Source organism: Pteropus medius, unplaced genomic scaffold (genome assembly GCF_902729225.1).
Source record: "Pteropus medius unplaced genomic scaffold, Ma_sr-lr_union100, whole genome shotgun sequence".
Classification (NCBI taxonomy): Eukaryota; Metazoa; Chordata; class Mammalia; order Chiroptera; family Pteropodidae; genus Pteropus; species Pteropus medius.
In genome coordinates this window covers 6,102,045-6,118,396 of record NW_024350927.1, presented here as the reverse complement: position 1 = coordinate 6,118,396, position 16,352 = coordinate 6,102,045, and the positions used below count along the sequence as shown (strand labels likewise).

The 16,352-nt window shown below is 49.6% G+C and overlaps 1 protein-coding gene and 2 long non-coding RNA genes across 8 annotated transcripts in view; 1 reads left to right on the top strand and 2 right to left on the bottom strand.

Moving 5' to 3' along the window:
• CLSTN1 (calsyntenin 1) overlaps positions 1-6,572 on the bottom strand; it is a 56,515-nt gene extending 49,943 nt beyond the window's left edge. For 3 of the 4 annotated variants that reach the window (XM_039842284.1, XM_039842286.1, XM_039842288.1), the window contains exon 1: positions 6,435-6,572. In XM_039842284.1, coding sequence (XP_039698218.1) covers positions 6,435-6,525 — 91 coding nt within the window. In that variant the 5' untranslated portion in view covers positions 6,526-6,572. The remainder of the gene's footprint in view (positions 1-6,434) is intronic. The other variant, XM_039842287.1, reaches the window with a different exon arrangement.
• LOC120585847 (uncharacterized) lies at positions 5,978-10,898 on the top strand. Its single transcript, XR_005648535.1, has 2 exons — positions 5,978-6,118; positions 7,202-10,898. It is a non-coding gene; the product is annotated as an uncharacterized LOC120585847 (long non-coding RNA).
• On the bottom strand, positions 9,052-14,891 carry LOC120585848 (uncharacterized). 3 transcript variants are annotated; one of them, XR_005648537.1, is made up of 5 exons: positions 14,512-14,891; positions 13,499-14,347; positions 13,276-13,400; positions 12,587-12,676; positions 11,010-11,851 (listed from the first exon to the last, which is right to left on the bottom strand). It is a non-coding gene; the product is annotated as an uncharacterized LOC120585848 (long non-coding RNA). The 3 variants fall into 3 exon arrangements; XR_005648536.1 differs by lacking the exon at positions 13,499-14,347 and having other exon boundaries at positions 9,052-11,851; XR_005648538.1 differs by lacking the exon at positions 13,499-14,347 and having other exon boundaries at positions 9,053-11,851; positions 12,591-12,676.
• Between the last annotated feature and the right edge of the window lie 1,461 nt (positions 14,892-16,352).

Here is a 16,352-nt window from a genome sequence, read left to right as displayed (position 1 = left end):
GAGCCTCCTAGTCTGTCGTTTGATAGTTTCTGGGGGACAGAGAAGAGTGCAGCCTCCACCCTGAGGCCACCAGAGACTAAGTCTTCCTTCCGATGAGGGGAGGGGGCAGGAGGGGTGCCCCCAGGACACCTGTGCATCAGCTGGCTCATCTGAAAGGGTGCCCAGAGGACCAAGGGCTCTGGCTAAAATCTCACGGCCAGGCCCACATTCTCCCTATTAATGCTCTGCCCTATAGCCTATCGATACTCAGGGCCGGCTTCCTGTGTGACAAGCCCACGCCTGGTTTGATGCTCTTGCCACCATGAAATTCTTTATTCTTGAACAAAGGGGCCCTGCACTTTGATTCTGCACTTGGCCCCATGTATTATGCAGCTGGTCCTAGCAATATTCATCAGTATCTACACCTGAAATACACAAAACTAAATGCGACTGGAGTCTGCATTGCAGATGGAGAGATTACGTTCTTGAAATGCCACTTAAACTCATACAAATCATTCTCAAGTTTTACATATCTTCAAGTTATGACATTCAATTTTTTTTTCTTGCTGGTCCTTAAAATGAAAGTACTGTATTATACAAGAAAAAAATTTTGAAGTGTTAGGAAGAGCTCAGAATAAATGTCTCTGTTAGACTGTAAGCAGATATTACACAAAGATGACATTCACTGTTACTGAGTTTTAAAACTCATTTTGAATCTAAAGACATATTTCTAAGTGTTTTATTCTATGATTAGATTGGGTAAATAATGAATAGTAAATTAAAGAATAAAAATCAAAGGACCAGACAAAATAATATACTTCAACAAAACACACTTTTTAGCCAAATAGCCTTAGCAAGAATTTAATGAAGAAATGTCATTTTCTAACCCATTTATAGTTTAAGAATTCTAGTGACTCTTCCAGTCCCTCTGATAAAGTTAAACCCTGCTCCTGAACTTAGTTACTTTGCTTGTGACTGGGCTCACTTTCCCCAGTCCCCCAAGTCACTCAGCCAGCAGCAATGTACCAGCTAATTCCTCAGATCTCAGGCAGAAATCAGGGCCTGGGGCATGGATGCTGAACAGCAAAAGCTCTCAGCCCTTCTTAAAGTGACAGGTGGTCAAAAGAAGGCGCTGCAGGACTGGAAGCTGGCAAAGATTTGGAGGATTGATAAGATTTAGTCCTACGGAAAGCCGACTAAAGGCTCAAACAATGTCTTCAAGAAAAGGGTTCTTTTGTGTGCTAGCAAGTGCCCAGGCTGAAAGATCAATTGTCAGGGACGAGTGAAGTGAAGATACCTTTCAAAGCTCCTTTCAACTCAGTCTAAAGTCCTAGGTAGAAATGATATGGGAGATGATGGCCAAGGAAGATGCTGGTTGGATAAAATGCCAGTTTATCCCTAGAGCAGGAAAAAAAAATCAGCAACTTAAAAGTCTAATAAAAATTCTGACCACTGTGAAAGACGTATGTGATCAGAAAGCTGCTCCTGAGGTGATTTTGAAGGTCGCAAGGGAACGTAGGATGGTGCAGTCGCTTTGGAAAAAGTGTTTGGCAGTTCCCCAAAATGTTAAGCACAGAATTGTCATAAGGCCCAACAATTTCACTCCTAGGTATACACCCAAAAGAACTGAAAATACACGTCCACACAAAAACCTATACACAAATGTTCACAGCGGCATTATTCACAGTAGCCATAAAGTAGGAATCAACCCAAATGTCCATCAACTGATGAACAGAAAAACGAATGTGGTATATTCATACGTTGGAACACTGTCTTAGTGTTTGGGCTGCTTTAACAAAATAACATAAACGGATGGCTTACAAACAGAAATTTATTTCCCACACTCCGAATGCTGGAAAGTCCAGAATCATGCCAGCAGATTCCGTGTCTGGTGAGGGCCACTTCCCGTCTCCTGCCCATCTTCTCGCTGTGTCCTCACTCGGTGGAGGAGGCAAGGGGGCTCGCTGAGGTCTCTTTTCTAAGGGCACTAATCGCATTCATGGGGGCTCCACCCTCATGACCTTGTCACTTTCCAAAAGCCCTGCCTCCAAAAACTGCAACGTTGGGAATTAGGTTTTGACATATGAATTCTGGAGGGACACAAACTTACAGCAAATGTTATTCAGCCATTAAAAGAAATAAAGTTCTCAGACATGCTATAACATGGATGAACCCTGAAAACATCATGCTAAGTGAAAGAAGCTAGTCACAAGAGGCCACGCATTGTATGATTCCATTGCTATGACATGTCCAGAAGAGGCAAGGCCACAGAGACAGAAAGATCAGTGGCTGCTAGAGGTGGGGGAAAAGAGGATTTCGAAGTGACAGCCAAGGGCGATGGGTTTCTTTTTGGGGTGATAAAAATGTTCTGAAATTAGATGGTGGTGACGGCAGCACGACTTTATGAATATACTAAAACCACTGAATTGTGTACTTTTAAAAGGGTGAATTTCACAGTGTGTGAATTATATTTCAATAAAGCTGTTTAAATTTTTTTTTAAAAAGTAGATGTAGGAAAAGTCTTTTGTCCTAAACGACGAGTTAAAGAAATTACAGATCAAGGTAGACCTGAAATGTAGCAAGCTCTATAGTTCTTTTCGCAAGAGAAATCAGGCTGATCCAAAACAGATGACTGAAAGATAATATTCAGTCTAGCCAAAGGTTAAAGAAACAAAACACATGATTCTTCCTTTACTATGTCACCTACCAGCTACTTCTTACTGGGATTTTGGAATGGAAGGAAGTTAACTTTCAGATGTGTTTTATAGGTTTTAAAGATGTTCTAAATTCAGTTACTTGGAAATAACTGAATCTTCGCCTAGAACTTTAAAAATAAAGCCTTAGCAACAGATCTAGCGAAAAAAATCTAATAATATCAACCTACAGCTCGATGAGAAAATGAACAAAAATATGCCTAACAGGGGAGAAAGGACCTATCAAATCGGAGACAAGTGAATGCCATGGTCCAGCTCCTGGGTGATGGTGGCTCCGTGTCAGAGCTGGGCATCCCGCGTTGGCCTGGCACACGGGCAGGGGAACTGTCACAGTTCGAGGGTTCCTACCTCTGGCCTTTGCACGGTCTCTACTGGTGCCAAAATGTCACTTTGGAGGGTTGTTTTTAACAGTGCAAAAACACAGCACTGCATAATCATCCCCACTCTTCAGTCCACATCCCTGAAGATCCATATTTTATAACGAACCAATATCTTAGATCTCATTATAAAAGACAACATTTCTTCAAGCACCTCTGCTCTTACCAAATCAAGACCATAGGAAAAAGCGAGGTCTATTTTTAAAAGCATAATGATCTAAAACCTCAATTAACCCAAATATGTGAAAAATAGACTCTGGGTAGTTTTCAGGATAATCAGATTTCTTATTTTGTTTCAACTCTCATAAATGAAAATCCTATTAGAAATAATTACATTTTCCTGTCTTAGAAAACAATAATAAAAATAATTTGATTCTTTCTTTTTCATGTCTTAAAATTCTAACATCCCTCAGGTTCCTCATTTTAAACATTAAAAGTTGGTTTAAAAAACCTAACCAAGTCCCAAAAGCAGTGTCATGGAATTGCAGCATTTTCTAATTTCAATACAAAAATAATGTTATTGTGTCACTAAAATTTCATTTATTGTTCGTATACCTCCTAAAACTGAAATACTGTATTTTTGCTCAAAAATAAAACAGTACTGCACAAATAATGTATATTAACTGCTAAAACTTCCTTTTGACATAGAATTCCTACGAAACTGCTTGATTTTTACTTTTTGTCTTAACAGTAGTATGTAGCCAGAAGATGGATTCTATTTAACTGAAGGTTCCAGTTAATCGGTTACGCTCTTAAATCAGAATACATTCAGAATTATTAATATTTTATTATTTTTAGGAGTTATAGGTCTATGCGGAAGTGATATTTACTTTAACGATAAAAATGTAAGATTAAGTATAATATTGAAGTCTACAGTCAAAGGACTTTATCCTCAAAGCTGCTTCTGAAAAACAAGGTAACAAATTAAGAAACCGTTTTCTAAAAAAGCTGACAACTAGATAGATTCAAAGTGGTAGCCACAACAAAGTAAGTAAATAACGAAGGGTGTTAGAGTAAGATAAATCCTATGGGAATAAAAACAAATGAAGAGGGAAGGGAGGATTCAGAGAGAGAGATGAAATTTCAAATAGGATGGTGAGGAGAAGCCTCACTGAGAAGTCTATGTACAAATAGGAAAATAACAGTGAATACTGTTTATTTGGCTTTGAAATGCATTACATGATTGCGTTTGTTTTTCTAATATTCATATGAGCTTTCTATTTTCCCTAGTTCAATTTTCTGTTTCCTGATCACTGGCTGACTAAAGTAAAGGAAGGCAGCCTACGATATGTCAAGGATATTCCTCCTAATATTCTGGTTTACTTGATGTTTTTTAAGAACTAAGGTACAATTAAAGTGAAATTTCGGGTTCTCCATAAAATGACTAAGTAACAGTCAAAATGCAACTTAGATTACAAAACCTAACATTCTCTCCAGCAATTTATATGTGATCTTTATCTCATTGATATTTATTAGAGGTAGCTAGGGCATGAAGTTAATAATGTCATATTGTCTGCAGCAGTAAAAAATTCATGTATTAGTTGAAACGATCCTTTTAAAATAAGGCCGCAGAACACGTCTCCACAAATTGCATAGTTTTACACATAAAACTCATCGTAAGATTTCAAAATGAAATTGTTTTATTAGCATTTCATGTAATAGTCAAGAGACAGTCTCTAACTTGCACGCTGAAAAACATGACAAATGTAACGGCATAACTGATGTCTAAATGTGTTTTTATTCTGAAGACTAAGAATTCTTAAATACGATAAATGCACCAAGAAAAGCTTAGAGAAAGTTATCAAATTACAAAGGACTCAAGACGTCTTTCACATAAGATTTGTTAGTGTACCATAGAGAAGATATTTGATCTTGAAATTTATACTGTTTAAGTATTCCAATAATGCTAATAGGCAAATTAGCCCATTTGCTATTTCATTAATGAATAGCAAATATAGGTGAATGGACAAAAAAATAAGAAAATATGGATTTTAACAAGAAGTGTTATCACCCACTAAATATACTTGAACTGTTCCCAAATACCCAACCCAGGCACATATTTTTAAAATGTGTTTTTCCCAAGAGAAGCAAAACTTTGGCATTTTTTTCTTGGATACATTAGACTTTCAGAGCTTCATCCCACATCTGGAAAGAACATTTCAAACAGCTTGATGTAACTTTTGAAAATCAAACTGAGAGCAATTTGATACTTAGAGGCTAAGCTGAATCTGACAGTCAACAGAATGTTAGAAATGAAATAAAAGAAGTATTCAAAGTTTATCATCCTCCACGTGATGAAGGGACCATGGAACAAAAGCTGCATTTGCCTCTTCTGCCCTTTAATTTGTTAACACCATACTTCTCTCCATATGTCATGCCAAGGGAGAGTAAATAAGAATTTAAAAAAAAAAAAACTTGCTCAATTGAAATATGACCGTTTCATCTACCCTTGCATCAACCCCAACCCCAAATTCTTTTTGATTACAAAAGTCAGGAGAATAGATCCAACTACTCTCCAGATTATCCCTGGATTACTCTGCTCCAAGGCCAAGTAAAATGGTTACGATTCCAAGATCCACTGAGAAGCATCTATCTGCAATGCGTAAGCTTTTCGCTGGCAAGATCGGTCAACATCAGAAGGCATGTAACGTTTAAAAGGTTCTACGGATGAAGGCTGAAACAAAATAGTCAATTTACTATGAAATATTTTTTTGCCAAGGAACCATAAAAGAACCTTGGCCCTAAGAAATCAAGGAGGACTTTCTTGTTTCTGTTGAGGCCATCGAAGCCCTCGCACGATCTAAAGTACAGTCAGGAAACCGGCACCAGGGCGTCGGGGCCGGAGAAACGATTTCTTAACACAGGGTGAGACCGCGGTCGTAAACCTCATCACGATCTCACCTTTGGGTAAAAAGGTGGGAGGGGAGCAGAAGTTTCAGCGGCGGCCGAAAGCGCCCTGGGAGGCGGAAAGCCGCGAAGCCGCGGTGTCCGCGGAGCAGCGGCGGAGACTCGGATCTTGGAAAGGGATGCGGAGGAGGGGGCTCTTATGTAAGCACACACCCAAAACTGCGCGCACCCCCAGCCCGATGCACCTCCGAGCCCACGGCACGCGTACACGGCATCTCCCCCGGGGTGCAGCCCCAGCCTGCGGGCGCTGCCGAGGGACATGCACGGACCCCTCGGCCCGTCTGCACGTCCCCCAACCCCGCGCCTCCGCCGCCGAGCTGCGAGCGGGGCGGTCCGGGCCCAGGTGCCGCGCTTGGAACGGAGCCTGGCTCCCCGCGGCGCCTGCAGCGCGCGCCCCGGCCCCCCGCCCCGCGCCCCGGCTCCGACCCCCGCGCCCCAACCCGGCCCCGACGCTTACCTCGCGCGGCCCAGACGCCGCCGCCGCACAGCAGCGCGGCCAGCAGCAGCCAGGGGGCCGGGGCCAGCGCGGGCGCAGGGCGGCGCAGCATCGCTCGGGCTGCCGGCGCCGCGGCCGGCCCGAGGCGGGAGCGGCAGGGAGGCGCGCGGGGCGCCGCGCGGAGCTCTGGCGGCCCGGGGCCGGCTGCTCGGCGCCGCGGCGAGCACTGGGGTCCGCGGAGGAGCCGGCGCCGTGACGCTGGGCCGCGCGCTCCGGCCGCGGGCGCCCTCCCCTCGGCGGAGGAAGCGCTTGGCTGGCGGCGGCGGCGGCGACTAAGATGGCGGCGGCGCTCTCTCTCGGGTCCGGCGAGGGTACCCGGCCGGGGGCGGGGGCGGGGAGGGGCGCGGGGAGCGGCGGCGGGGCGCGCGCGCGGGCGGCGGGCGCGGGCGGGGGCGCGGCGGAGGGGCGTGCGCGCCTCCGAAGCCGCCGGCGAGCCCGGAGCGCGCGCCCGCAGGGACGCGCCCGTGGGTTGGTTCCCGAGCGGCTGGGAGGGGCCCGGGGACGAGGGGCCCGGGGACGAGGAGCCCGGGGACGAGGGGCCCGGGGACGAGGGGCCCGGGGACGAGGGGCCCGGGGACGAGGGGCCCGGGGACGGGACCCCCGGACCCAGCGGCAGCTCCGAGCATCCGCTCCTCATCCGCACGCGCGCGCCCCAGGCTCCCGAGCCGAGCGAGCGGTACCCCGGGGCCCGCGCCTCCCTTTCTGTCCCTCTCGCCCCCACCCCCAAGGAGTGCAGACCCCGCTGGAGGGTGCAGGGCCCTGAGTGCCAACGGCCCGGGCCACTTCGGGCGAGTCACGTCGCCTCCTAGAACCTCGGTGTCCTCTTCTGCCAGGTGGAGGCGATGAGAGGGAGCCCTCGGAGTCGCGAAAGGTGTTCAAGGGGAGGAGGTCAGCGAACCGCGCTCTGAAAACAGCCGAGGGCTGCGCGGCGCGTGCTGCCTGCAGGGGCTGCCGCCCTGCTGGAGGCGGGGGGTTGCCTGCTCCAGGGAGTCTGTCCTGAATGTGTAACTCACTGTTCCTCCATTCGTTGATGAAATCCGTGTCTGGCTTTTATAGAGGCGGCTTGTGCGCGCGCCCTTTCTAGATCTTAGTGTGATGCTAACGGTTCCTTAGAAATGCAGAGATCCGAGTGGGTAAAAAGAGTCTTGCCCTGTCCTCCTGTCCTGGGCCTTCCACCTTCCATTCACCCCTGGGACCGCCCCACACCAGAGGAAAGAACTGGAAGTCAGGGAGGACTCCTATGAGCCAGGCACTGTGCCTTATGAGACAACGTTATAGGCTCCATTTTGCAGATGAAGAAACTAAGACAGGTGAAATGACTTCCCCGGTTGCCATAACTACTATAAAAAGAAAAATCGGGCCGGGGACAGGGCAGTGGCATGAAGGAGACGCCAACAGCAAAAGTTAAATGCCAAATGTTAATCATTCAGACTGCAGGACGAGCTATCAAAGGTGATTTACTGCACAAGGACTTGTCACAGCGGTGTTTGCTGAGAGGGTCTGGCTGGCTGGTGAGACTTGTGGAGACCAGCTTGGGGTGGGGCAGACGCTGGGAGGAGAATGAGTCACTTGGTTTGTGAAGAGCAGAGGACGTATTTAGGAGAGTAGTGGGTGAGGAGCCCAAAACGGTAGCTTGAGGCCAGATTGTGAGGTGCCTTAAATGACAGGATGAGGGAGTTGGGCTCAGTCCTGCAGGCCACAGGAAGGCCTTGAACAGCAGTGAACAGAGGTGTGAGGAACACAGTGTTTCAAAGCCATCTGTAATGGATATATGCTCTTCCTGTCTTTTGTCCCTCAAAGGCATCCTCCACCAAAGCCTGAAGATTCCATCTCTGCTTCCCCTGCCACGCCCTCCCCTGGGTCCCGGAGGACTAGGCTCCCCTTGGCTGGACCCCTCCCAAGGCTCCTGCTTGGCCTCTGCCATCCCCCGGCTATGCCCCTCCACCCCGTCCAGCAGGCACTGCAGAGTCATCCTCTCCAGACATTGCTGCTGCCACCTCATCAGGTCCAGACAGCTCTGCTGGGCCTTCCACCCCTCAACGCCAGCCCCGCCCCCAGCTGACCTCAGTGTCCGCAATCTCACCGCTGAATGCCAGCATCACATGGCACACCCTCCTCCACCTCTCCCTGAGCCTCAGGTCCCAACAGTGTACCACTGGGCTGCCTCCTCCAGGAAGTCCTCCTATCAGTCCCTCCCTCCCCAATCCCCTCCTGCTCTTAACCACCTGAGGCTTGATAATCTGCTACTTTCTGTTCTGTTCTTCTCTCCACTATTCTGGTAGGAAGGACCCAAATGGTATAGTCGGACAGCCCTGAATGGCAATCCTGGCTCCCGCTCCTGCGGATGACATTGGACAACTTACAGAACTTTGAGCCGCCGTCCTTACCTGTGAAATGGGTTAATGATACCTGTTTCCCAGAGTTGTGAGAATTAAATGAGATGATGCAAGTAAAGTGCCTCTCAGAGCCTAGTACACGGTAGGTCTAAACGTGGCGGTTCCTTTTTCCCTCAGGCGCCTTCCGAACTGCTAGCGTACTGCCGAACACACAGTAGCTACTCGACAAAAACCCAGTGACGAGCTCAATGAATTGCTGTGTTCGTGTTTTGTATTCTGGGGAATCACACCTCACAGGGTAGAAGGTGCGCCCTCTATGTTTCCCGGGACCTTCGAGATTTGCAAAGAAATTAGAAAGGTATAATCTCAGAACTGTGTTTCGAGTCAATAGGCTGATGCCAAGGAGGAGAATGTAATCTATGCAGTTCTATTAGAAACACAAAAGCTCTGTGGTGTCTGGAGTCCTGATCCTTTTATCTTCTTTCCCTCATTGTCCCTTAAAGAAACAGATCAAAAATGTCCACCTGCCGCTGGGCAGACAGACAGCCAGTAAGCTCGGTGCAACCTGCACACGCTGAGATTTTGCCCACAGGAGAGTTAGCCCAGCTGTGAGGCTCAGCTTGAGTGTCCTGGAAGCCATGAGCTCCATTTCCGGTCGGCCTGACAATAGCCTCGGCCATATTGGCACTTTTCAAATGTCTCCACGTGATGGTTTAGTTAATCCTCGAAAAGGCCTTATAATGGGGATCAATGCAGACTTGTGCTATGGTTAGCAGAGAGGGGCCTCGCCTGAGCTAAGCCAGCCGAGCCAGAGGCCCTGGAGCAGCAGGAAGTGAGACAACACCCAGGCCTGTCCTTAGGGGGTTCTTAGACGGGAGGACAAGGAGGTGGCTTTGTCAGCTGGGCAAGGAAGACTTGAACTTCTAAACATATAGTCTACCCGTCTGTGCAGTAGGAAAGAGGACACAGAATTTCCAGGATGCTGCATCTTTTGAAGTGACTCTTGCTAATAACAGCCTCTGTACTAAGCTCTTTACCTGTAAATGACATATCATTTATGCCTCTAGCAACAGTTTCCAGAGGTACTTTTATTATTCCAGATGAGAGTAATGTAACATTTGCTCAAGAATCCACTGCTGAAAAAAAGACACCTGGGATTCAATTTCATGTCTGTCTGAGCCCCAAACAGTGCCTTAGTTCCTATGTGAAATTACCAAAAACAAAGCCCTGCCTGGACCCCCCAGCTGGGAGCCTGCCTGCTCCACCCCAGTCAGAGGTGGGGCTTCACTACCCTTCAGCTGTATGAGGCCATGGGAGCAAGTCCTCACCTTTCCTCACCAGGAAGACCATTCCCAAGTCCAGAGTTGCCGTGAGGATGAAATGGGATCTCGTGCAGGAAAGCCCTTTGCCAGGAAGCCGAGCCATTCTCAAGAGGGCGTGTTATCACTGTTAGCTCTGGGAGCCTCGCCGAATGTTTATGGGACCAGGCTGAAGCTGGGGGTAGGTCAGCAGCCATGGCAGCCACTGTCCTAGCGATGCACTTGGGAGCAAACCCGGTCCAGGGCTGCTGAGGAGAAGCTTGTGAGAATCTTGATGACAGCCACTGACTTACAAACCCCCAAGGGTACTAAAACCACAGCCACCAGCACCACCAGCAAGGGCCCTGTGTGGCCCCATCTCTGCTTCCGGAAGCCTGGCCAGGTCACTCCATCGCTGGCTGATAGAAGGGATAATAATGAAAAGAAGCAAAAGGATGTGTGTTTAGGGCTGGGACTCTGGATCGAACCCATGTATCTACTTCCTTCCCTTTCGTAAAATTTCAATTTAATTTTGTTTTATGGTTATATTAAATACTTGCATGATTTTAAGCAAGGTGCTCAGAGAAGTCTAGTTCCATTCCTGTCTCCTGACCCCTTCTTCCCTTATAGATTATCATTTTGTCTGTTTTGAGCGTATTCTTTCATTGTGGGGTTTTTCTTTTAAATACAAGCAAATATTTGAATATATTTCTCTCCCTTAGATAAAAAGGATGTCACACCTGCTGTTCTGCATCTTGCTTTTTTCACTTAATAAAATATCCCAGAGATGACTCCATCTCTATACAGTCTTCATTCCTGTTCATAACTTGTGTGATATCATATCATGATATAATGAGACATAGATATTTGTTTCTCATCTTTGGTTCCTGGCACAGAGCTCCTAAATCCCGTGGGATTTCCTGGGTGGCAGAAGCATCTTTTGTTCTATTGCAGGAACTCTCAGTGAGATTTAGGATGGGGACTCATCACCAGAAAGACCAAACCACGTTTAGAAGCTTGGATGTTTCAGCCCCACTCCACCCCCAACCTCAGGGAGAGGAGATTGAGTTAATAATCGATCATGCATACATAATGAAGGCTCCATGAAAATCGAACTTTAGGATCTGGACAGCTTCTGGGCCAGCGAACACATCCATGTGCTGGAAGGGCGATGCACCCCAACTGCACAGGGACAGGAGCTCCTGCACTAGGAGACCCTTCCAGACCTTGGTGTATGTGCCTCTTCGTCTGGCTGTTCATTTGTATCCTTTAAAACATCCTTTATAATAAACCAGTAGAGATAAGTAAAAGTGTTTCCCTGAGTTCTTCTGTGAGCCATTATGACAAATTATCGAAGGCGGTCATGGGAACCCCCAGAACTGTAGCCGAGTCGGACAGAGCTGTGGATAACCTGGGGACCCATCCGAAGTGGAGGCAGCCTTGTCGGTAGTTAGTGTCAGAACTGGATTAAGTTGTAGGACACCCAGTTGGTGCCCACAGAGAATCAGAGAATTGCTCGGTGTGAAACCCCACACGTTCGGGGGTCAGAAGTGAGTGGAGAAACAGTTTTCCTTTATGTGAACACGCGGGAGTTTATTTCCTCAGTCCCCTGCTGATGGGCAGTTTCCAGTCTTTTACAAAGAACTTGGCAGCGAGCCTTTTGGTCTCTTTTGCCAGTCGGGCTGCTTTCTCCCTCTGTGGCCCTGCGTGAGGTCCCTCGCCACTCCCATCTCGGTGTCTCCATCTGTGAAATGAGAAGACAGCGCCTGCCTCACCGGGTGGGTGTGGGGGACAGATGAGCCAACGCACGTTCGCTGTTCTTCTTCATCGCTGCCCACGGCTCCGAGCTTTAAGCCTCTCTGGCGGTGGCAGAAACCCTGACTTCCGAAAGGGCGGTCCCCAGGGAATCGTGTCGGGGCTGAGGGTTGGTTTCAGGCTCTCTCATACTTTCCATGGCTCTCCATTTGCCAAGGAACTAAGGATTACCACACACGAAGGCCAGACACCGCTGGCCGGTGAACATTTCCAGTTTCCCACAGAAGCCAGGCAGCTCGCTTTCGCACCCCCCCAAAAGGTGAGATGAAGATTGGGGTGCCCTGCTTCTACTCCCTCCAAAAGGTAACACACAGTATAATCCCCTCCCCTCTTCGGCTGGGCAGCTGGGGGATGCACGTGAGCCATTTATTTCCGCATGTGGCGGAGGGGACCGGGCGGCTATTCCGCAGGACAAATTATACACTCATGCACTACACCACTTATGGGCAGAACTGGACCAGGTTTCAGGGAGAGCAGGGAAAGGCGAGGGCAGAAACAGCACAGCCTCCCCAGCACCACAGAAGAAACTCAGCCACTGTTTGCGGTACAGTGGAAAGAGCACCAAACCTGGGTTCTCCCCGTAGCTCCATCCTATTTCCCGGAACTCAGGAGAGGTTGTAGGGTAAAGTGGTTAAAAAAAAAAAAAAATAGGAGAATGCCTTACTCACGTGGTCTTGCATCAGACAGACCTGGGTTCCAGTTAACAGCAGGAAAGACCAGGCAGCCCAATTACACAGAGCTTCGGTTTCCTCATCTGTGAAATGGGCATCGTGATAACAATAGCCTCCTTTGCATTATTGTGAGGATTAAATGAGAGGATGCATACAAGGGATTTTGCTCAGTCTGTGACGTATAAAAGATGCTCAATTAGTGGCAGCCGCTCTCACCATGATGACAAGGGCGAAGAGGCTATGTGGGTCTGTGCTTTGAGAAGTGGAAGGAGCTGATGATGGTTACAACTACTTTCACACAACGCCTTCGGGTCTGCGTGTGTTGAGCACATGCCCTTTCTCAAGGGCATCTGTATGCATTTGGGATGCACAGCAATCTCCCTGGTTGGGGTTTATTGATCCCTATTTAACTGATGGGAAGCAGTTCAGAGGGGTTGAGTGACTCGCCAAGACCATCCAGCCCTCAGATGAGGCTTCTCTGGCCTTTTCGTGCATTTTCCTCTGCCCTAGACCTCCCCGGGCCAGCAAACTCCAATAAAAGTCAAAAGCCAGATTTCAGAATCTCTAGCCCTTTCAAGCTCCAGTTCATTTAATTGCTTGGGTACCTCTTTTTTCTCCTTCCTCATCTGTGTAGCAGGATTAATCACCCCCCAGAGATCAAGAAATAATGAGCACAACTCACACAGTCAGTGTTTGCTGTGGGCTGGCCCTGCTCGAAGCGTTCTGCACGCATTATCTGATTTCATGCTGCTGGCAATCACATGCGATGAGTACAATGGTTATCTCGCTTTCGCAGAAGAGCTGGGGCTGAGAGAGGTTAAGTAATTTGCTCAAGGTCACACAGCTAAGTGGCAGAGGCCGGATTCAAATCCAGATCTGTCTGGCCCCAAAACCGAAGCTCTTACCCGAGACATTACTGTCTCCCAGAAACAGCTCTGGCGGTGAAAGTGTCTACAAAGCCACGAAAAGTCAGAGGGGCGGCAAATGGAAGAACTGCTTGGCTGGTCTCCGTCCTGTTCAACAGCCCTCCCCACCCCCCAGCTCCACGGGGAGGGGGGTCGGGTGGGTGAGCCAAGACTCTGGGGTGGCACAGTGAAGGGAAGCGGATGTCTCAGCCAAGGACCGGGCCCCCCACCCCATCCCACAGGTCAGCCAGGAAGTCCCTTCTGTGTAAAGACAGACCTGCCCTGATCATCCCAGGCCAGTTCCCACCCTTACGCACTGCACAGCTGGCCTTCTCACCTGCACATGGCCTTTTCCAGGTTACCAAGGCCTTCTAGAGCCTTCTCTCATTTACCCCTGAGTCTGTCATTTCCTAGCTCTTTGGCCTCTCCTCTCTTTCATTATCTATAAAGCGGGATCATTATGACACGTGCCTCACAGGGACGTGGTGCAGATTAAACATGATAATGCATCGGAAGTACTCGACACTGTCGCTGGCCCATGGCGAGGGTTCAGTACATGATGTCTATTCTTCCAGCTAGGTCCTCTCTCAGTCAGCCCACAACCCAGGGGATGAACAGAGCAGGGAGTGACTAACGCTTCTCTCTCTGCCTGCTCAAATCCTGCTGGTTATTTAGGAGCCCTGAGGCCCGTGTCCTTGCATGTCTGACTAGGAGGCTGAGTCAGGCGCCTTCCTCCCAGAGCTTCTCTTCTGCACAGCCCTGATCATGGGCCCCAGGCACCTTCAGGGCTGGAACATCACAGCAAGCCTTGCTGTCACAGGCCTGGTGCTGCGCCCTTCTCTGTCCAGCCTGCAGGAAGAGCCAGGGGAAGGGACCACTTACCGAGGGAGGGACTTCACTGCTGGCCCTTTGTGCATGCTGAAAGCCTCCTATCTCCAGTTTCCCCTTGGGCCTCAAGGGACAGCAGGGAAGCAGAGGGGTGACTCCTGCCTCCTCGCCCAGATTCTGCTCACCTGTGGCCTCGTGAAGCTGCAGTGCTGGGTCTCCATCAGCTGAGCGCATTGATTCAGGGGATGCTAGTGAGGATGCGCCCTGTCATAGGAAGTCGGTCCTCTCCCCCAATCGACCTCACACAGAGCCCTGAGAATTCCCAACGAGACTTGTGCGCCTGGCTCAGGAGGAGCCAGGCAAGAGGCCCAGCAGAGCCTGGGAAAGGCAGAGAGGCAAATCGCAAGAATGCACTGGAGCGAGAAGGGCCTCTCTCACCCTCCGCCCAAGCCCTGGGAGGCAGGAGTGGGCGACCTATGGCCTGCAGGTGAGGGGAGGGGCCCAGCTGAGGAGTCTGTCAAGCCCATCCCCACCCTGAACCCAGGCTGCACTGGCCCAGCTAGGAGCCCTGACAGACTGAGAGGGGGCAGGGAACACTGCCTGAGCTGCAAGACCAGAGAGCTGGAGAGAGAGAGAAGAGGCAGATGGGGAGGCCCAGGGCGAGGAGCCCCAGACACACACTGGGGGGCGGGGCAAGGGATGTTGTCTGTGAGGACCAAAGCTCTTGCCAGTCACCTCCAGGCCTGGGAGGGTGCCTTCTAGCTGAAGGAGGCAAGCCTGGGCAGGGCAGACTGCAGACAGCCCGTTCCCAGGGTCACAGAGACACAAAGCCATCAGGGCTCTATGCAGAGAGGGCAGAAGGAAGGGGGGCAAGAGCACTTGTTATCTGCCCCTCCGAGTGAAGGAGGTCTACTATCTCCCCTGGGCCTGACTGCCACCCAGGAACGGAGGAGAGGTTGCATCACTGAGCCTCAAGTCTCCAAACCTGCCCCAGGACCCCAAATAGTCGCCACCCTCACGGGAGGCACCCCACAGAGAACAAAGCCACCTGTCCCAACCACCCTGGGTGGAGATCTGCCAAGGCTCCAGCCAGGTTGTTGCTGCGCCAGGATTTGCAGAAAGGTCTGGATGCCGTATTCCTTCCACGCCCTTGTCTTGCCCATGGCTCCCAAGGTCAGGCCTGAGTGCCTGGCTCTGGACAAGATCCAATCGGGCTGCCAAGCATCCCCCTCCCCAAGTTTCCCTCGGAGCAGGATGAAGGGGAAACGGATGTTAATTTGTGTCTCTGCTAATTTGAAAAGGAGCATAAACAGTGCAGCTTGGAGGCGCAGCTCTGCTGAGGGTGTAGTTTAAGCCCAATTATGTGCGATTAGTGCCTTTGCTCTTTGTTCCCATGGCATATTAATTGCAGATCTGGTATTGTGGCAATTAACACAATTATGGGCCCTCTCTTTCTTCCGGCAGGCCATAATCCACATGCTTTCGGCCAAGGAGGTGGGCTGGAGAGATGGAGGGAGATGCCCGCTACAGAGAATGCTCACTGTTGTGAGTTGACTCGTGTCTCCCCCAAATTCATACCTTGAAGTCAGAACCCCTGGTACCTCAGAATGTGACCTTATTTGGGCATACGTAGGGACTTCGCCGAGGTAATCCATTTAAAATGAGGTCATTGGGGTGCCCTCTAATCCGATATGACTGGTGTCCTCACAGGAAGGGGAGATTTGGCCTGTAGAAGGGAGACGACATGAAGAGACACAAGCAGAGACGCCTGGGGCAGCTTCTCCCCGCCGTCCTCAGAGGCGGCCATCCTGCCGACACCTTGATTTTGGTCTTGTGGCCTCCAGAACCGAGGCGATAAATTTCTATTGCCAAGTCATTTTCTTAAGGTGGGCCAAGCAAACTCAGAGACCCACCTTTGTCCCAGGCAGAGTCCCCCGGGCGGGACAAGGAAGGCTGGGGAGTGGGGGCACCAGCGTGGCTGTCTGTTCAGAATTTTCAAGAAGGGACGAGCGGCGAGAGTCATCAC